The sequence below is a fragment of the Bufo gargarizans genome, chromosome 3, assembly GCF_014858855.1.
Source record: "Bufo gargarizans isolate SCDJY-AF-19 chromosome 3, ASM1485885v1, whole genome shotgun sequence".
Classification (NCBI taxonomy): domain Eukaryota; kingdom Metazoa; phylum Chordata; class Amphibia; order Anura; family Bufonidae; genus Bufo; species Bufo gargarizans.
The window spans coordinates 560,250,135-560,271,999 of NC_058082.1; the positions used below are offsets into that span (position 1 = coordinate 560,250,135).

The 21,865-nt window shown below is 48.7% G+C and overlaps 2 protein-coding genes across 5 annotated transcripts in view; one reads left to right on the plus strand and one right to left on the minus strand.

The window, feature by feature from the left end:
* Window positions 1–9,715: 9,715 nt before the first annotated feature.
* GTPBP8 (GTP binding protein 8 (putative)) lies at window positions 9,716–20,176 on the minus strand. Of its 3 annotated transcripts, XM_044287439.1 has the most exons (8): window positions 19,462–19,811; window positions 19,047–19,173; window positions 18,632–18,971; window positions 17,691–17,789; window positions 12,414–12,544; window positions 12,223–12,322; window positions 10,298–10,416; window positions 9,716–10,184 (listed from the first exon to the last, which is right to left on the minus strand). In XM_044287439.1, exons 3-8 carry the CDS (start codon window positions 18,953–18,955, stop codon window positions 10,106–10,108), a joined length of 852 nt encoding a protein of 283 aa, XP_044143374.1. In that variant the 5' UTR covers window positions 18,956–18,971; window positions 19,047–19,173; window positions 19,462–19,811; the 3' UTR covers window positions 9,716–10,105. The 3 variants fall into 3 exon arrangements, with proteins under 3 accessions (XP_044143374.1, XP_044143372.1, XP_044143373.1); XM_044287437.1 differs by lacking the exons at window positions 19,047–19,173; window positions 19,462–19,811 and adding an exon at window positions 20,040–20,176; XM_044287438.1 differs by lacking the exon at window positions 19,047–19,173.
* Window positions 20,177–20,469: 293 nt separating this feature from the next.
* LOC122930668 (Golgi pH regulator) overlaps window positions 20,470–21,865 on the plus strand; it is a 31,276-nt gene continuing 29,880 nt past the window's right edge. Inside the window, exons 1-2 of one of the 2 annotated variants that reach the window (XM_044284195.1) lie at window positions 20,470–20,531; window positions 20,997–21,138. In XM_044284195.1, coding sequence (XP_044140130.1) covers window positions 21,097–21,138 — 42 coding nt within the window. In that variant the 5' untranslated portion in view covers window positions 20,470–20,531; window positions 20,997–21,096. Of the gene's footprint in view, window positions 20,532–20,614; window positions 20,756–20,996; window positions 21,139–21,865 lie in introns of those variants that run through there. The other variant, XM_044284196.1, reaches the window with a different exon arrangement.

Genomic DNA, 21,865 nt, shown 5'->3' on the forward strand with positions numbered 1-21,865 from the left:
ACCATACCAGGTGGCTGTAGACTAATGGCGTCTCACTGTAAAACCCGATTCCATATGATCTCCAAGGGTTCCTCTACCAATGCTATTAAAGTCCAAGATAAGGCAGTTGGGATTTGACCAGTTATCACTTGGACTTCTTTGGATTTGCACTCAGATGTGCATTTTTTTTTTCCAGTATTTCATAAAATGTGTTTTTCAGTGTTATCTAGGTTTTTATATATTTTTTAATTTTAAAATCCTGAGTAAAAAGCAACTAACCTGGAGTGACCACTCATTTCAGGAATGGCGCTTGCAACTTGATTTTGCAGTGGATTTTAAAATTTTTCAATAAAGTTAACATAAAATCTAAAGATGTGGATTTTTATTTGGAGAACATGGCCCATTCTCTGATCTAACTTCTGACATGTCTGTAATGGCAATGCTGGAGCATCGATTATGACTGTTGTGCCATCCCTCTATTATTCACACTAGGTCCAACTGAGTGTAGCCCAGTAAGTCCTTTTATCAGAGCAAAGCAAATGGAATCTACTTTTCCCCAGTCGTCTCCATGACACCACATGCTGAGATCGACTCCCTTCTGATTGGACAGGAAAAACAGAGGTTAAAACCCCCACCCCCTCCTCACATCACCAGTGTTTTTCCTGTCCCATCAGGATAGGAAGCAGGAGAGGTGCACAGAGCTTGTTTGGGCTCACCTGGATTGATTCATTCACAGGCCGAGGTCGGATCTGCAGTGCAGCTCTCCCCTCCTCCGTTCGGGTAGTCCTGGGCTCGGGCACTGACGAGTTGCCCCTGCGAAGATTCCCTCTGCGGCGGTCCCGGAGGGCTTGATGCAGGGGGAAGGAAGAATGCGGCGGATCGGCACTTTGATGTGTCCCGGCCGGCAGGAGAATGAAGTCAGACGCCAGGGGCGGAGCAAAGCGCGCTGACGTCATTTACATGCGCCACAGGTCCTGAAGCCTAGGAAGCACTATAAAAACTCACAGGACCTGTGTAATGGCGCCCTGCATAGCGTGGCTCTGGTGTTTGGTGGAGCATCTCTGGAGCGGTCGGGAGTAAGGATGAGTACACCCCTCACGCCGGGCTCTGGAACCGAGCCTGCATCAAACCCTGGGACAGTGAGTAACCTGCTCTCAGGCACATGCTTTGTATAGATGGTTCAGTCTGCTCATCCTTTCCTCCCTTACTGTTTCAGGGAGAAAAGGATTCGGCTTCTACAGCTAAAAAAAACTAGGAAGTGTGGTATATGCTGCAAAAGATTGTCTAACACTGGATCCAAGCCCCTGTGTAAAGAATGTACCTCCAGTGTCATCAAATCTGAGTCTTCTAGTTTAATTGAAGACATTAGAAAAGTAGTTAAGAGGTCCAGCTGGCCTTAACTGCCAAGGAACCTTCTCCCCCCAAAGCCCCCCCTCAGGACGCCCGTAGCATTAAATCGCTTATCCTGGATTCCGACTGAGGGGCTGGCGGTCTCAGACTCCGAATCGGTGCAAAAACACCCGGCATCTTCAGACTAAGAGGGTGAATACAAGCGCTTCCTGTTTAATCCCGAAGATATTGATTAACTTATCAGGGCCACCATTCAGATGGAGATACCTAAAGCTCCTAAATCTACCCAACAAGAAAAACCGGATAAAGGATCCTTTATCCCAAGGGGAATCAAGAGGCGTTACCCCTTTAGCCAGGAGGACTGTACGGACTGGGAGACAATACCGAAAGTAGACGCGCCGGTGGCTAAGGTGGCAAAACATACGGCGCTACCGTTCGAGGACTCAGCGCAGCTAAAAGATCCTCTAGACAGGAAAGCGGAGAGTCTCTTAAGGACCTGGGAGACTACGGCGGCCCTTCTCAAACCGGGCGTGGCCTCTACATGTGTGGCCAGAACACTAAACCTTTGGCTAGAACAGCTGGAGATACATCTGTTCAATAAGACACCGCGGGATCAAATTCTAGAGAGCTTGCCTCTGTTAAAGATGGCAACCTCCTTTCTAGCAGACGCAGCAGCTGAATCAGTTAAACTATCAGCCCGTACAGCTGTTCTCTCAAATACAGCGAGGAGGGCACTATGGCTTAAAGCGTGGTCAGGAGATATCGCATCCAAAAATAAATTAATCGCACTTCCCTTCCACGGTCAGTACGTTTTCGGAGAAGATTTAGATAAAATCCTAGAAAATGCGACAAAGAGGGGTTTTTCAGAGGAAAGATATAAACAAAAAAGGCAGCCCTTTCGTGACCGATTCTTTCAGCCCGAGAATAAAAAAGATAAAGGGAAGACTGGGAGGTGGAGCTATGCGAAGGGAGGCAGGGGGAGAAGTTTCCTCTTCAACCCAAACCGGGCTGAAGCCTCCACATCCAACAGCAAGCAATGACTCCATACCAGTGGGGGGAAGACTCAGCTCCTTTCTGGGATCTTGGGAGCACGTAACAAAAAGCCGGTGGATTTTTAAGTATTATAGAAGAGGGTTACTTGATAGATCTACTCTCTTCCCCTCCACAGAGAAATATGTGATCACTACCCTTCCCCCATCTCAAACTACTACCTTAAAAAACGACATAAAGAACTTATTAACCTTGGCCGCCATAGAGCCCATTCCAAAAGATCAGACAAGACTGGGATTCTATTCCTAAACGGGAAATCCAGAGTGATTATAAATTTGAAACACCTAAACAAATACGTGAGATATCAAAAATTTAAAAAATGGAGACCCTGAAGTCAACAGTGAAGCTCTTTAAAGAAGGATGCAGTGATGGCCACAATAGATTTAAGCGACACCTATTATCACGTCCCAATTCACAGGTCGTCAAGGAAATTCCTAAGGTTCGCGATAGAACTGGAGGGAAATATTCTGCATTTCCAGTTCAAGTTTCTCCCCTTTGGGATCTCGTCTGCCCCAAGGGTTTTCACCAAAATAATGGCGGAAGCCTTGACAACCCTGAGAGAAAAGGCAATTTGTGTGATCCCCTATCTGGACGACCTACTGGTAGACAACATGGAGACCCTGGAAACCCATCTCAGGTTAGTCCTGGATCATCTACAGAACCTAGGTTGGCTCATCAATTGGAGGAAATCTGATTTAATCCCGTCCAAACGGAAGGTTTTTTTGGGCATAACTTTAGACAGTTTCCCAAAGATCCTTTCTTCCACCCCAAAAGATAGTAAAACTTCAAACAGCCTTGAGGAAATTCAAGAAGGAGAAGTTCTGTTCAATAAGACAGGCCATGAAGGTGTTAGGGAGTCTTTCAGCCTGCATCCCAGCAGTAGCCTGGGCACAGTTCCATCTAAGGCCGCTCCAGAAGTTCATTTTAGACAAATGGAACAGATCACAATTAACTCTAGAGAGGAAAATATTTCTAGATGCGGAGACCAAAAAATCACTAAATTGGTGGCTCAGCAAATCCAACCTAGAGAAGGGGATCTTCTGGGCACAAGATCTCCCCCTAGTCATTACGACAAATTCCAGCCTCCACGGTTGGGGAGCGGTCGTCCAGGGAAACGCCTACCAGGGAACATGGGGGAATTATGTGAGACAACAATCCTCGAATTTCAAGGAGCTGAGGGCAGTGTGGGAAGCACTGAAACGCACAAGTCAGTGGGCGGAAGGTCGTCACGTACTAGTCTACTCGGACAACGCTACAGCCGTGGCCTTCATCCAACACCAGGGAGGCACAAGGCATCGCCTACTACAGAGCCTGGCAAACAAAATCTTTTCCTGGGCAGAAGACAATATACAATCTCTTTCAGCGGTTCATCTGAAGGGGGTTTTAAACATTCAGGCCGATTACCTAAGCCGGCACAGACTAGACCCAGGGGAATGGATGTTGGCACCAGAAACCTTCCACCTGATCACAAAGAAATGGGGCAAGCCGACGATAGACCTGTTTGCATCCAGGAGAAATCATCAACTAAACCAATTCTTTTCCCCTCAACCCCAGGGATCATCCTTGGGCAGTAGACTCCTTCAACCAGAGTTGGACAACAAACTTAGTCTACGCGTTCCCCCCCCCCACCCCCCATTTGCTCTTATCCCCAGAGTACTACAGAAGTTCCTAAAAGAAAAATGTACACTAATCCTGATAACCCCCTTCTGACCCAAGAGAAGTTGGTTCTCTCTTGAAAGCCCTCAGCATGGAAGCTCCTCTCCCTCTACATCGGAGGCCGGACCTTCTAAATCAGGGGCCTATCACTCACCCAGACCTAAAAATACTAAAATTAACAGCCTGGATTCTGAAGAATCCAACTTATTAATGTTTGGTTTATCTAAAAAAAGTAGTGAACACCTTACTCCTTAGCAGGAAACAGAGTACCAACGACAAGTATCTAAAAATATGGAAGAAATTTGCTGATTGGTCTGGAACCTCCTTCAACCAGTTCAGAGCCAACATCTCGCTAATCCTCGCTTTTTCTTCAGGAAGGGCTAGATTTAGGTCTATCCCCCAATACCCTTAGGGTCCAGGTATCGGCTCTAGGAGCACTCTATAATACCAAACTAACAGAACATCCCTGGATATCCAGATTCCTTAAGGCAGCAGATAGGATCAGACCTACAATTAGAAACATGGTGGCACCATGGAACCTCAATACAGTACTAGGGGGTCTAACCTCCGATCCGTTCGAACCTCTGGACTCTACCCACATCAAATGGCTTACCATTAAAACTATTTTCTTGGTGGCAATAACCTCAGCCAGAAGGGTCTGTGAGCTACAGGCCTTGTCCATCCAAGAACCATTCCTTGCAGTATTTGAGGACAAATTAGTTTTCAAACTAGATCCGAATTTCCTCCCCAAGGTAGTTTCGACATTCCATAGGTCTCAGGACATCGTTCTTCCTTCATTCTGTGACGACCCGAAAAATGATCAGGAAATCACTTACCATACACTAGATGTTCGGAGAGCGGTCTTAAAGTACCTGGAAGCTACCAGTCATTGGAGAATAGACAAAAATTAGTTTGTCCAATTTTCAGGTCCTAACAAGGGGAAGAAAGCGGCGAAAAGTTCCATCTCCAGATGGATTAAGATGGCCATCTCCGAAGCATACAAAGCTCAGGGGAAAGATGTCCCTGCTTTCCTAAAGGCACATTCTACGAGAGGCATTGCCGCCTCCTGGGCGGAAAAAGCTTCAGCCTCCTTACAACAGATTTGCAGGGCAGCAACCTGGAAAAGAGTTCATACCTTCACTAAGCACTACAGGCTAGACTTAGCCGCTAATGATGACCTAAGATTCGGACATAAGGTCCTGTTGGCAGTCCCCCCCCCCCCCCCCCCCCCCCCCCCCAATGGTATCTTTGATATTATCTCAGCATGTGGTGTCATGGAGACTACTGGGGAAATGAGTATTACACTCACCGGTAATCCGGTTTCCTGGAAGTCTCCATGACACCACATACATCCCACCCTTTTTTCTGCTATTAGCTATTATCCTTTCATCCTGGGGTTCTTCGTTAAAATACACTGGTGATGTGAGGAGGGGGTGGGGGTTTTAACCTCTGTTTTTCCTGTCCAATCAGGAGGGAGTCTATCTCAGCATGTGGTGTCATGGAGACTTCCAGGAAACCGGATTACCGGTGAGTGTAAAGCCTCATGCACACGACCGTTGTGTGCATCGCTGGCCGTTGTGCCGTTTTCCTTTTTTTTTCGCGGACCCATTGACTTTCAATGGGTCCGTGGAAAAATCGGAAAATGCACCGTTTTGCAGCAGAGGCCGTGATCCGTGTATCCTGTCCGTCAAAAAAATATGACCTGTCCTATTTTTTTGACGGACAACGGTTCACGGACCCATTCAAGTCAATGGGTCCGTGAAAGAACACGGATGCACACAAGATTGGCGTCCGTGTCCGTGATCCGTGGCCGTAGGTTGCTTTCATACAGACGGATCCGAAGATCCGTCTGCATAAAAGCTTTTTCTGATCTAAGTGTTCACTCCGTGAAAACTCATATCCGACAGTATATTCTAACACAGAGGCGTTCCCATGGTGATGGTGACGCTTCTAGTTAGAATACACTACAAACTTTGTACAAGACTGCCCCCTGCTGCCTGGCAGCACCCGATCTCTTACAGGGGGATATGATAGCACAATTAACCCCGTCAGGTGCGGCACCTGAAGGGGTTAATTGTACTATCATATCCCCCTGTAAGAGATCAGGGCTGCCAGGCAGCAGAGGGCAGACCCCCCCCCTCCCCAGTTTGAATATTGTTGGTGGCACAGTGTGCACCCCCCATCGGACCCCCCTTTCCTCCCTCTAGTGTAATAAATCGTTGGTGGCACAGTGTGCACCCCCCATCGGCCCCCCTCCCTCTATAGCAATTAACAACATTGGTGTCAGTGTGCGGCCTCCCATTTCCCCCCCCCCCATCATTGGTGGCAGCGGAGTTCCGATTGGAGTCCCAGTTTAATCGCTGGGGCTCCGATCGGTAACCATGGCAACCAGGAAGCTATTGCAGCCCTGGTTGCCATGGTTACTTAGCAATAGTACAACAGTAGAAGATTCATACTTACCTGCTTGCTGCTGCGATGTCTGTGACCGGCCGGGAGCTCCTCCTACTGGTAAGTGACAGTTCTTTAGTAATGCGCCGCACAGACCTGTCACTTACCAGTAGGTGGAGCTCCCGGCCGGACACAGACATCGCAACAGCAAGCAGGTAACTATGAGTCTTCTACTATTGCTAAGTAACCATGGCAACCAGGACTGCAGTAGCGTCCTGGTTGCCATGGTTACCGATCGGAGCCCCAGCGATTAAACTGGGACTCCGATCGGAACTCCGCTGCCACCAATGATCGGGGGGGGGGGGGGGGGGGGAGAGAGGGAATGGGAGGCCGCACACTGCCACCAATGTTGTTACTGCCATAGAGGGAGGGGGGCCGATGGGGGGCGCACACTGTCCCACCAACGATTTATTACTCTAGAGGGAGGACGGGGGGCGCACACTGTGCCACCAACGATTTATAACAATAGAGGGAGGAAGGGGGATCCGATGGGGGGTGCACACTGTGCCACCAACGATATTCAAACTGGGGAGGGGGGGGTCTGCCCTCTGCTGCCTGGCAGCCCTGATCTCTTACAGGGGGATATGATAGTACAATTAACCCCTTCAGGTGCGGCACCTGAGGAGTTAATTGTGCTGATCACGGCCCCCTGTAAGAGATCGGTTGCTGCCAGGCAGCAGGGGGCAGTCTTGTACAAAGTTTGTAGTGTATTCTAACTAGAAGCGTCCCCATCACCATGGGAACGCCTCTGTGTTAGAATATACTGTCGGATCTGAGTTTCACGAAGTAGCTCATATCAGACAGTATATTCTAACAACATAGAGGCGTTCCCATGGTGATGGGGACGCTTCAAGTTAAAATATACCATCGGATTGGAGAAAACTCCAATCCGATGGTATAAAAGAACTCCAGACTTTACATTGAAAGTCAATGGGGACGGATACGTTTGAAATGGCACCATATTGTGTCAACATCAAACGGATCCGTCCCCATTGACTTGCATTGTAATTCAGGACGGATCCGTTTGGCTCCGCACGGCCAGGCGGACACCAAAACGACTTTTTTTTCATGTCCGTGGATCCTCCAAAAATCAAGGAAGACCCACGGACGAAAAAACTGTCACGGATCACGGACCTACGGACCCAGTTTTTGCGGGTCGTGTGCATGAGGCCTAATACTCATTTCTAGTTGAGGCGTGGGGGGGGGGGGGGGGGGGGCCCCCCCCAATGCTTTTAAAATATTTGGGTTTTGGCCTCATTCACACGCCTGTTGTGTTTTGCAGTCTGCAAATTGCGGATCCGCAAAACACTGGCGTCCGTGTGCGTTCTGAAATTTGCATAACTGCACGGACAGCTTTTAAAATAACTGCCTATTCTTGTCTGCAAAACGGACTAGAATAGGACAGGTTATAAATATATATATATTTATTTTATTTTTTTGCGGACCACTGATTGGAGCAACTGATGCAGACAGCACACAGTGAATGGGTCGGCATCCAAGCCGCAAAAACTGCAGCTCGGATGCGGACTAAAACGTAATTCGCGTGCATGAGGCCTTTGTTTGAATACTATTTTTTATTTATTTTTTTATTCTGAATTGTAGCCTCAAACTGTTCAATCGGGGCTCTTTCATAATAAGATTATCTATAACTGCTTGCATCTCTGAATAATGGTGTAGTCAATGGGATCCATCAGCTCCTGGCATTATCTATGGTGTACCCATTCATTTTAAGGTGTGTATTCACACATGTGTTTTAGCACTGAATCACGCTCTATTTTGTTCGTTCACACCCATCACCCCATTATAGTCTGTCTGCGAAAAACACAGATGCTATCAGTGTTTCGGAGGAGATTAGTGATGAGCGAAGCAACCTCGCATCCTAGATCCAAAGTCTCGTCACTCAAAACCTTGGATTAAGGGCTCATGCACGTGAACTTTTTTTTTTGTGGAACCATTCATTTCAATGGGTCCGCAAAAAAAGGACGGTACTCTGTGTGCATTCTGGTTTCTTGTGTCCGTTCTGCAAAAAAAATAGAACATGTCCTATTGTCCGTATTACAGACTAGGATAGGACTGTTCTATTAGGGGCCAGCTGTTCCATTCCGCCATACGGTCGTGTGCATGAGCCCTAATGCTGTACGGAGATCCGTCTCCATACAGCAATAAAATGTATGGCCTATGACGAGGTGAAGTTTAGTTATTTGCTTAGTCTCTGGTCCAAGTTTTAAAGTGGGCGTCCACTTTAAAAATCAATTACAGAAGTTATTCAACAAATTCTCGTGAGATTTCGTGAATCACTTTGCTCTATTGGAGGCCGTACATGTGAGGACTGATCTCCGTACAGCATTAATCTGAAGTTTTGAACAAAGTGACTTTGGATCTATTATCTGAAGCTCGTTTCACTCATCACTAGAGGAGAGGCTGTGAGAATGAGTTTTCAGCTGTAAAGTGTCCATGACACACGGAGAGCAAAAAAACGGACACACAGTCCAAACGCAGATCCTTCACGGATGCATCACAGACCTGGATGTGTAAATCATGCCTTCAGATTGAATGTCATAAGGGCACCTAAAATGTCTTCACAGATGCGTGGTACACGTGAACAGATAAAACTCTAATAGAAGGCGAACGCGCCTTATTATATCGGGCTGCCCCTCGCCCGCTCTGGATGATCTCTCTCTGCAATGTTCAGAAGCTTCATAAAAATCATTCTAGTATAAACCTGTAAACTGAAGGGAGGGGGATGACGCTCAGAGCACACCAGGACAAGAGTCCTTCGCCCACTCAGCAGTGCACCCAAAATCTGCAGGTAATGCCTCATGCAGACGGTCCGTGCCTGTATTGTGGACTGCAAATGGCCGGTCCGCAATACACAGGCACCAGCCATGTGCACTCTGTTATACAGATGCAGACCCGTTCACTTGAATGCGTCTGCAATCGGCCAGATACAGTGTGGAAGCACTATGGAGCGTTTCTGTCCGTGTCTCCGCTTTGGAAAAAAAATTGTGCATGTCCTAATTTTTTTGCGCTGCGAATGGATCATGGACCCAATTCAAGTGAATGGGTCCGTGGCCACATGGACAGAATTATATCTGAGGTCTCATGCTCAAGGCCGTAGTCCGTCAGTGCCCGTGCTGCGGTCCGCAATGCACGGGCACTGACGGCCTTGAACCTGAGACCTCAGATATAATTCTGATTATACTCAATCCTATACACATCCGCAGTTGCACACAGTTTTTTTTTTTTGGTGTTTTAATGTTCTGTAATGATAAATACACTTGAGTGTCTACTCTGCTCCCACTAACCGAGGGCTTGGAAGTCCATATACTGTGTCCATGGTCAGAAACGTCCAGTCCTCCTAGGATTCTTCCTTATCCTGCACTGGAGTACGGCGGGGACCAAACGCTGCCGTTGTCAGACTTTATTGGGTCATGGATATAAAAGTATAAAGGAAAGTTTTCTTAGTCTCTTCTCTGGGATCCAGCATACCATAGTGATGTGTGAACGAGACCTTACTCCGGGAGGTGACGTTGGGCCCATGAGCCCCTTCTACCACAAGCCTGTGGCTTCCTCTGCCACGCTCTCCTCCTGGAGAACTGGTTGGGATTACGACGCTTGTCACTTAGCTGACTTTTGGATGGTTTCCCGTCACGTGGGCGATGAAACATCTGAGGAGATGAATCCCTGAGAAATGCAGAGCGCTACAAGAGAAAAGGCTACGGTTTAATGCTCTGTTCACACATACATGACTGCAGGAAGAATACGGTACTGTGTATCACCGTATGGAGGAGCAAATGGAGCATCATCACATTACCTGACCAAGAAGGGCTCGGGAAAGCAGCCCAACGTCTGAGACCTGATGAAGTCCTGAATCTGCATGAACTGTGTGACCAGGACAGCGGGCCGGGATCTGTCCATCTTTGTCATGATGATCTGCAGAAAGCAAATGTCTTCTATTAAAGGCATATTCCTAGTGACCTACCTGACTGTCTACGCAGCAGTTTCACCAGTCACTTTTCTTGTGGTATCCTGGGCATGCTTCATCCCTTTTTGCTGAGTACATAGCAACCCTCCACCCTATAGAGTCCTCCTGGCTCCTTTGTCCTCCCTGCTTACCCCGGTCGGGGGGGGGGGGGGGGGGGGTGTGTGTGTGTGTGTATATATATATATATATATATATATATATTCCTGATCATCTATATGAAAGCGACAGCAGAGTCCGTAATGAGAATCTGTCCCTGTATACGGCTTCCCTAGCAGCCGGCCCTCCCTTGAGCTGAGAAAAGCAGCTACAACATGGACACCACAGATAAAGTGAGTAAAAGCATTCATCTTATTTCACCCTGTAGTATGAGGTCACATTTTGTCTTTTTATATATATTTTTTTTTACAAATTTTTTTTCCAGACCTTTGGTGTCCTTTTGAGAAGTCTGTGGGAAAACGTTTTAAAGAAGTCTGTCTTCTCAAATCTCAAGAGAACAGCCTATGTAAGCGAGTATAAGGCCTTGTTGCCCGGTCGTGCCTGCATTGTGGACCGCAAACAGCAGGTCCGCAATACACAGGCACTGGCCATGTGCACCCCGCACCTGGAAGGTCTGGTAAACAGAGGCACGGGACCCCAAGGAAGCACTACAGAGTGCTTCCGTGGGGTTCCTGACCGTGCCTCCGCACTGCAAAAAAGTAGTGCATGTGCGGACGGATCACGGACCCATTCAAGTTGAATGGGTCTGGATCCGTCTGCGCAATCCGCATAGATGTTGCCTGTGCATTGGAGGAAATCACAAATTGTGGTCCCCAATGCATGGAACTGCTTTGTGCATGAGCCCTAATACTCGCTTTCATGGTCTGATCTTGTGAGTTTTTTTCCAAATCCGCAGGGGAGCATCTGCAGCAGGCGGACTACTTCATAAGGTAGTAGGCTTAAAAAATAAATAAAATAACATGAAAGGTCCTCTTTAAATAAGAATCAGATGGAGCAGAAACTGCTAAAAAGCAGCTTCTAGACTCCACAGCCACATTGTTCATGAGTGTAAAGGCGTGGGACCCTGGACAAGCTTTTAAAAGACAGAATCTGGATATGCCCACTATACTATATCCCGCAGTGGAAACCTGTAGTAACCTTAACTGTAAGTAGGACAACCTGTACAAAAGGTATAGAGCTTAGTCTGACGTTTAGGTCCGCCCTGTGGTTGCATCCCACAAGAGAAGTGTTGCACCGCTATTCAAGATGCTTATGCAAGAGTCAGCTAGTGAAGTGCAGTGTGAGAAGAATAACTTTCAGGAGACCTCATGGCCCATTAACTACTTTTGCAGCCGTGTGGCCTGTGAGTGCACTTGTGTAACATCTTCTGGTCCATACATGCTGAGAGCTATACTGATGTGCCCGAGCTTCATTCAGTAAAGAACTGTTCTACTGCACAACTGCCTCATGCTTGCCTCCAGCGCTGCCGGAGACCCTGCCCGAAACCTCACAATTTCTCACCATCAAGGGCACCCGGACCACCATCAAGCAGGAGAACCCGCAACACCAGGGTATGCCCCACAGGGAATAAAAGTGCACCCTTCTCATCACTGCACGGCTCAGGGGACCATCGGAGTGAGTACTAATTACGACCACCATTCTTACTACTATTACTCCTCCCGTTTCTTGGGCTGACTGCACATGTAATTGCTATCAGCGGTCACATCAGCATAGCAGCACAAGATGCTACAGGGGCCGCACACTGTGTAATAACTTACAACATAAGGAATTCCAAGCTCTTCACACATCTCCACTGCAATTAAATCTGCTTTCTGGATCCCGATTGACCCGTCCACCAGCAAAAAGGTCCTTTTTAGGCTGCAAGATCCAAATATAATGAGTTGGTGTCTGTCGCATCCAAATGTGAAAACGGGATTAGAAGGGTCACCTATGGCTGCACACAACCTACCTGCGTCTCTCCTGGATGTACGCTTCCACCATATCCCCGAAGTCCTCCGGGGCTTTATACCCGTAGCCTGGCATGTCCACCAGGGTGAAGGCTTTTCCCACTTTGAAGAAGTTCATTTTTTTTGTGTGGCCCTTAAAGTAGAAACATCATCAGTAGATCATAAAAGTATTTAAAAAAACTAGATGATGTCATTTTTATACTAAAGAATAGTAGATGTGAGAGGGTTTATGGCGTCCATTCTTAGAAGGGACCTGTAATCTGTGGGGAAACCTGGCAGCAAGAGTTTGATTTCCCTGCAGTGCCCCCACAGGGGAAATTATGTATTACACAGTTCTCATTAAACTTAAAGGGGTTGTCAGAGTTATTTTTTTGTTCTATGTTCCTAACTAGGCAAATGTAACAGCTTTCCAATTCACTCCCTTTATCTCCAGTGGCTGGTTTCTCAGATTTCACTGAGGGTCACATGACCTGTGATGTCAGCTTCTCTCCCTCTCCCTGCTCTGATAAAGGTTGTTTACAAGCTGGCCACGCCCCCTTCACTGCCGTCTGCTCTCTGCTAGGATTCTTAACCCCGTCAGCTGCACATACTGGCTAGCTGCAGCAGTGACAATTCTGGGCACAGGATCTGACAGACTAGAGAGAGCATTGCACAAGAAGGTAGGGGGAAGATCCTGTGTGTCATTATACAGCTGGGACTTATAGTTCTACACATACATCATGCTGCTGAGTCTCCCAGCAGGCAGACATGTCACTCAGGGCAGCTCTTGTATTCACTCCCTTAGCAGTGTCATTATACAGCTGGGACTTGTAGTTCTACACTTACAAGATGCTGCTGATTCTCCCAGCACTCAGGGCAGCTCTTGTATCCACTCCCTTAGTAGTGCAGGGGGAGGGGCAGAGAGTGTTTTTAACTGCATGTAAACAAAGGGCCAGAAAAGAACCAGGGAAATGAGGAAACATTTAATTTTTGCATAATACTTGCTTAGCTAAGGGTACTTTCACACTTGCGGCAGAGAGATCCGGCAAGCAGTTCCGTCGCCGGAACTGCCTGCCGGATCAGGCAAAATGTATGCTAACTGATGGCATTAGTAAGACTGATCAGGATCCTGATCAGTCTTAAAAATGCCTGATCAGTTAAAAAAAAAATGCATTGAAATGCCGGATCCGTGGTTCCGGTGTCATCCGGCAAAACGGATCCGGCATTTATTTTTTTTCACCTTTTTTTCCAGTCTGCGCATGCGCATAACGGAACGACGGATCCGGCATTCCGGTATTCTGAACGCCGGATCCGGCACTAATACATCCCTATGGGAAAAAATGCCGGATCCGGCGTTCAGGCAAGTCTTCAGTTTTTTGGGCCGGAGATAAAACCGTAGCATGCTGCGGTTTTCTCTTTTGCCTGATCAGTCAAAACGACTGAACTGAAGACATCCTGATGCATCCTGAACGGATTACTCTCCATTCAGAATGCATGGGGATATGCCTGTGACGGAACTCTATGCCGGAAAAGAAAAACGCTAGTGTGAAAGTACCCTTAGTTATATATTGCTGCCCATCAGAGTTTCAGTGCTATATATATTTTTTTTCATAACTCTGACAACCCCTTTAATGGACTGTATGTGTAATGCAAGGACGCGCCGGGTCCTCCACCGTGCATGTCGCTCTTTGTAGTCGTCCTCTGTTTTGGCTAAAAGATGAGAGTCCTGCTGTAAATGGGAGGTCCAACGGGAATTAAACCAACGTGTCCATGTACATGTATATACTCCAACAAATAACCGAACATTATGCACCCTTGAATCACCAGACAGTATGTACCACCTACTGATTGGACACTGTAATTGTATATACCGCTTGATTATCGAGCATGGCGCACTGTATACATCATCAGGGATAGTGGACTTTCTATACGGTTTCATCCTCTGGCATTGAGCAGTGTATTCTGCATCTACCACTGAGTTATCAGATAGTGTACATGCCACACTGGGACCTCAGACACTGTATATAGCACCAAGTGATCAGACATTGGGGGGGTCATTAATTACAACCCTCAATGCCCCCCAAAAAGTTGGGGTGCTGTGTAAAATGTATATAAAACCAGAATGCAATGATCTGCAAATCCCATAGATCACACTAGATCACAGAACACATATCAGGTGATGAAAGGGAGACATGAACTTGGTAGCAGCAACGTATCCCAAAAAGGTTGGGACGGGGGCAACAAAAGGCTGGAAAAGTAAGTGGTACAAATAAAAAACATCTGGAGGAGCAATGTGCTGCTAAGTGACGTGACGGGTATAAAAGGAGAACATTAGAGAGGCAGAGTCTCTCAGAAGTAGAGATGGGCAGAGGTTCACCCATCTGCGAAAACCGCATCTAAAGATGGCAGAACAAATTCTGAAAAATGACCCTTTAAGAAGACTATCTCTCACAATCTACAATATATAAATATCCGTAAAAGATTCAGAGAATCCGTAGAAATCCGTGTGCGCAAGGGACAAGGCCGATGGTCAATACTGGATGCTCCTGATCTATGGGCCCTCAGGCGGCACTGCATTAAAAACAGGCCCGACTCTGTACTGGAGATCCCTGCATGGATCGGGAACACTTCCAAAAATCACTGTCTGTTAACAGAGATCGCCATGTAATCCGTAAGTGCAAGTTAAAGCTGTATCATGCAGAGAAGAAGTCTTCACAATCCAGAAACACTACCATCTTCTCCAGGCCAAAGCTCACGTAACATGGACTGAGGGAATATGGAAAACTGTCCTGTGGTCAGAGGAGTCAACATTTGAAATTCTTTTTGGAAACCATGGACGCCGTGTCCTGCAGACTCAAGAGGAGAGGGACCATCCGGCTTGGTATCAGTGCACAGGTCCAAAGTCTGCATCTCTGATGGTGTGGGCAGCTTACACGTCTGGAAAGGCACTATGCATGCTGATCGGTATGTAGAGGTTCTAAAACAACATATCCTTCCATCCAGACCACGTTCTTTCCAGGGAAGGCCTTGGATATTCCAGCAAGACAAGGATAAACCATCACAATGCCATGGCTTCTCACTAGAAGAGTCCGCGGCTGAACTGGCCGTCTGCACCCCAGACCTTTCACCCATAGTAAAGGAAAAATACGACAAGAATCCAAAATCAGACAAGACTGGGACAACGTTCCTCTCCCAAAACTCCAGCCATTGGTCTCCTCCCTTCCCAGACGTTTACCGTTGTTAGAAGGGGGGATGCTACACAATGGTAGACATGGCCATGCCCCAACTTTTTGAGATTTGTTGCTGCCATGAAGGTCTAAATGAGTGAATGTTTTCATGAAATGGTAAACTGTCTCACTTTCATCATCTGATACAACATGGGTTCATGAGATTTACATGTTACACAGCGCCCCAACCTTTTTGGAATTGAGGTCGTGTAGCTCCACACCAGTACACAGCCTTAGTCCTATAAGAAAGTCGCACATTTTACTGCAAGCGCCATTGTGTGACACAACCTGCACCTGTTTTGCTTTCTCCGACACACTCGCCACTTTTACAAAAGCGGTGAGGGCAGGTGCCCCGTGGGTCGGATCTCCGCGACCCAGCAAATTTAACGTGTGCGTCAGAAAACTGGTGCCCATTACATCAGGAATCTAATCCTGGTCGGAGTGGGTCTCAGTTCTAGCACATGGACAGCAGAAGATGCAACAAACTTATTAAGAGGTGAGTGTCTCTTAATAAATGGGTCGGGGTTTTTACTTACACTGGCGTGTGACCCCCACTGTATATATAGCTCCAAGTGACCCCCACTGTATATACCTCCAAGTGACCCCCACTGTATATATAGCTCCAAGTGACCCCCACTGTATATATAGCTCCAAGTGACCCCCACTGTATATACCTCCAAGTGACCCCCACTGTATATATAGCTCCAAGTGACCCCCACTGTATATACCTCCAAGTGACCCCCACTGCATATATGGCTCCAAGTGACCCCCACTGTATATATATGGCTCCAAGTGACCCCCACTGTATATATAGCTCCAAGTGACCCCCACTGTATATATAGCTCCAAGTGACCCCCACTGTATATACAGCTCCAAGTGACCCCCACTGTATATACAGCTTCAAGTGACCCCCACTGTATATACAGCTCCAAGTGACCCCCACTGTATATACAGCTCCAAGTGACCCCCACTGTATACGGCTCCAAGTGACCCCCACTGTATATATATGGCTCCAAGTGACCCCCACTGTATATACAGCTCCAAGTGACCCCCACTGTATATATAGCTCCAAGTGACCCCCACTGTATATATAGCTCCAAGTGACCCCCACTGTATATATATGGCTCCAAGTGACCCCCACTGTATATACAGCTCCAAGTGACCCCCACTGTATATACAGCTCCAAGTGACCCCCACTGTATATACAGCTCCAAGTGCCCCCCACTGTATATACAGCTCCAAGTGACCCCCACTGTATATACAGCTCCAAGTGACCCCCACTGTATATATAGCTCCAAGTGACCCCCACTGTATATATATGGCTCCAAGTGACCCCCACTGTATATATATGGCTCCAAGTGACCCCCACTGTATATATAGCTCCAAGCGACCCCCAATGTATATACAGCTCCAAGTGACCCCCACTGTATATACAGCTCCAAGTGACCCCCACTGTTTATACAGCTCCAAGTGACCCCCACTGTTTATACAGCTCCAAGTGACCCCCACTGTATATACAGCTCCAAGTGACCCCCACTGTATATATATGGCTCCAAGTGACCCCCACTGTATATATAGCTCCAAGTGACCCCCACTGTATATACAGCTCCAAGTGACCCCCCACTGTATATACAGCTCCAAGTGACCCCCACTGTATATACAGCTCCAAGTGACCCCCACTGTATATACAGCTCCAAGTGACCCCCACTGTATATACAGCTCCAAGTGACCCCCACTGTATATACAGCTCCAAGTGACCCCCGCTGTATACGGCTCCAAGTGACCCCCGCTGTATACGGCTCCAAGTGACCCCCGCTGTATACGGCTCCAAGTGACCCCGCTGTATACGGCTCCAAGTGACCCCCGCTGTATACGGCTCCAAGTGACCCCCGCTGTATACGGCTCCAAGTGACCCCCACTGTATATACCTCCAAGTGACCCCCCCATTGTATATACCTCCAAGTGACCAGACCCTGTATATAGCACTTGCCACATGGGTACAATACAAACCATGGCGCCGGCGCTCCTCCTGTCCATCCCCCGCACACACAATCTTTCGGACGTCAGACTTACTGGGGTTTTGGAGACTTTCACTTCAATTCCTGGAACCAAGGCAAACAGGGACTTGATGAGCGAGGATTTCCCCACGTTACTTCTCCCGATGAAACAGACCTGCGGAGAGAGACGAGTGACTGACAGCGGAGGCGGGGGGGGGGGGGGGATAACACAGCCTGTACCCCAACCTCCATGATTTACTGCATGATCCTGGACCCGTCCTGTAGAAATCTTGCAGAGAGGCACAGGGGGTTAAGGTCTACCTGATCTGATATTCAATTACATTGGGCAAGTTCTGCCGAGCATGCAAGTGTATGGAGGGGTCGGGTACTGTCTGATGTGAATGCCCAGCTTCAAGGGGTTGTCCAGCCTGGAAGCCAACAATACAAATAATGGGAACCTGTGGCTATTAAAAAAAAAAACACTTGTCTGCAATCTTGTAGTTTCCAGTGTCCCATTCCCAGTTGTTTCCAGTCCCCATCGGACCAGAGGTAGTTGGTCCCGTGACTGTCGTGGCCAGTCATTGGCTTCAGCGGTCACATGTGCTAGAAAGGCATTAATGACTGCTGAGGCCAGTGACTGGCTGCAGTGGTCACGGGACCAAGCAACTTCTGGTCAGGCAGGATCAGGAAGCGGCTGGGAATGAGGCAGCGGCTCAGGAACGGTGGGTACGTGGACAGGTGTTTTTTTTCTACTTGGTCACAGGTTACAACCACTGGGGCTTTCGGCTTCTAGGCCAGACATCTCTTTTAGGTGCAACAATAGAGTAAGGGAAGAGACCCCGAGATTAAAGGGGTTGGACAGTTTAGATCACTAGCTGCACATGAGGCTAACCCCTTTAATTGGATGCAATCCAGCTGGCCTGTAATGTGAGACAGAGGAGCGGGGACCAGGCAGCGGCTCCATAGGATCTGATAGGTCTGGAGGGTGTCCGGGGGGGTAGACCTGGTGGAACTAACCTCTGGTTGCTGCAGCTCAGGAGTGTGATCCATTCTCACCGCTGACGTGAAATAATCGATGACGTGTTTTCCGGACGGCCTGAACCATCTCTCGGCCTCCGTAATTTCCTCAATGGTGGGATCAAAGAGTCTGAAGTTGGTCCTGTCAATGTCGGGGCTCAGGAGCTTCTCCAGGTCCCTCACGGGGAAGACGATGCTGCTCCGTTTCTTCTCCTGCAGCTTCATCACCTCCTGCATAGAAGCTAAACTTGCAGCGTTCCTGCGCAGCCGCCACAGCGGAAAATACGTACGGAGTAGACGGCCGGAGGCAAATGCAGTCCTCATTTCATCAAGGCCGTGTCTGAAACGAAACAAGACAGGATCAGGGCCGACGGCTCGGACAACACACCCGCTACATGTCTGTCTGATCTCTTACTACAGTCGTGACCCGGATCGCCAGTTGTACGGACCTCCATCCCACGTCGGAGGAGAAGCTAGCTACTTCCTCCTCCTGTCACACACACTTCTCTGCACTGCCGCACGCATTCTGATCTAGGCGAGTTCTGTCCTTGTAAATGGCCACCAGGGAGAGGAAGGAGAGAATACTGTGAGGGACTGGGAGACAGAAAACGCAGTCCCAAGAGACCCAAAATGGCTGATGGAAGATTTGGCGAAGCTGAAGGCGATATCTGAAGCATCAGCAGCTAAGGCCGTGATCACACTAACGTTACAAATCATGACACAGAATCGGATCCGTCATGCGACTTATAATGGCGCCCATCGTGCTGCCCGTCGTTTTGACGGGAATGCTGCCTGAGCTGCACCGTTACAGCGGCGGCTGCATCACTCACCCTTCCCGGTGGATCCGGCCGCCAGGTCTGCACTGTTCCCCCGCACCGTCTTGCCAGCAAAGTCTCTTAACCCGTAGGGTGCGTGCACGTGCCGCCTCCGACTTTTAAAGGGCCAGTGCATGCGCGGTCTACTCTTCACCAACCAATGGCTGGCAACCCTGGGGTATTTCAGGCACTTTCCGCAGTGGGTTGGTGCCTGAGCAATTAGGTTCCTTAGCTTGCTAAGTGCCTGCCTTCTGTTGTCTGCCCGTTTGCGGTATTCTGACCCTCCGCTGCCTGGCCTGACCTCTGTATTGATCCTGACCTTGGCCCATTTACCGGTCAATTAGCGACCAGTAACGGCTGCCGTACAACCAATAACCGACAAATTACCGCTCTCTTTTTCCAATGCCTCTCACACAAACAGAAGCTGGAATTCAATTGGTTGCTACTGGAAACTAATCTAGTTTGTGTGTCATGTGACCCAAGTCCATCCCCCAGGTTAACAGTCCCTCATGTGGTATCCTCCCCTCCATCTCCAGAGTAACAATCACGTGACCTGTTTGCCACTTAGCCCTAGCCCCATACACGTGACTCACTCGTACTACAGCTTTTCTTGCCTCCGAGCCTCGCGTCCCGACTCCCAAGCCAATGAATTTCAGGTCGCGTTGCTACTGCTTTCGAGTGTTAATAAAGTTATTTAAGCCAGCATAAAGACTTCCGCTACACGCGGTTGCATTCCAAGCCTCGCTGTAATCATCAATCATTACCTTTATCTGATTGGCTAATGTATTCACGATACCCCGCCCCACTAGCCGAATAAGGCGATGTGTGCCTTCTACTAGCCAATCCTGTTACAGAGAGTACAAACACTAGAGAGCGGACAGCGCTATCAGAGCTTGTCTCCCTTCAGGAGCCATATTTGATGATCCTAATTTGGCTTTTAAGTAGTGTTAATAAGTCTCCGAAAACATGGCGCCATGCATCGGAAAATGGGGACAGTATCAGAGTCTGCTGACTTCGTGGTTTGTCTTCAACCGGATGATGTGGAGGAGGATAAGGTGCGACAGCCGAGTGTGTGAAGAGATGAGGTGACAGCGGGACAGTATGTGAAGCGCTTATAGCCATTGTTCCAGGGAGTGCTGCCGGGTTAGAGCCTGGCTCCTGGGCTTGTACAGACTGACAGGGAATGCTGGGACTTGTAGTACTGATGACAGCCTGTCATCAAGTAGTACTTGTAGTACTGATGATAGGGAATGCTGGGACTTGTAGTACAGATGATAGGGAATGCTGGGACTTCTAGTATCGATGCCAGGTAATGCTGGGACTTGTAGTACAGATGACAGGGAATGCTGGGACTTGTAGTACAGGTGATAGGGAATGCTGGGGCTTACCCATGACAGGGAATGCTGGGACTTGTAGTCCATCCGGACCTCTGTAACACACAGCTTCTCCATTTATATAGTCACTCTCAGCAGAACAATAACTCTCACTATTTCTCTGGTACTTGAGTAGTACTTCCACATGAGATGAACGCCTCCTGTTGATTTCTGCAGTAATCCTGGAGCGGAGCCCCCGACATGTGAAGACCCCGCCGAGCACTGACCGGATCCATCACTGTGTTATTAGGGGGGGATCTCCTCATCATCCACCACCATGAGCTTCCTGATCGACTCCATCTTCATGGTCATATCTCAGGTGAGAGCTGCTGCGGTCTGATCAGCCAGGATAGACTCTCTGTGTGTGACCCCTGGGCTGTGTGCTCTGGAGGACCCGTCCTGTCCTCAGGATAGACCCTCTGTGTGAGTGATGGGGGTGTGACCCCCCGGGGCTATGTGCTCTGGAGGACCCGTCCTGTCCTCAGGATAGACCCTCTGTGTGTGACCCCCGGGCTGTGTGCTCTGGAGGACCCGTCCTGTCCTCAGGATAGACCCTCTGTGTGTGACCCCCCGGGCTGTGTGCTCTGGAGGACCCGTCCTGTCCTCAGGATAGACCCTCTGTGTGTGACCCCGGGGCTGTGTGCTCTGGAGGACCCGTCCTGTCCTCAGGATAGACCCTCTGTGTGTGACCCCGGGGCTGTGTGCTCTGGAGGACCCGTCCTGTCCTCAGGATAGACCCTCTGTGTGTGACCCCCAGGGCTGTGTGCTCTGGAGGACCCGTCCTGTCCTCAGGATAGACCCTCTGTGTGTGACCCCCCCCCCGGGGCTGTGTGCTCTGGAGGACCCGTCCTGTCCTCAGGATAGACCCTCTGTGTGTGACCCCCGGGCTGTGTGCTCTGGAGGACCCGTCCTGTCCTCAGGATAGACCCTCTGTGTGTGACCCCCAGGGCTGTGTGCTCTGGAGGACCCGTCCTGTCCTCAGGATAGACCCTCTGTGTGTGACCCCCAGGGCTGTGTGCTCTGGAGGACCCGTTCTGTCCTCAGGA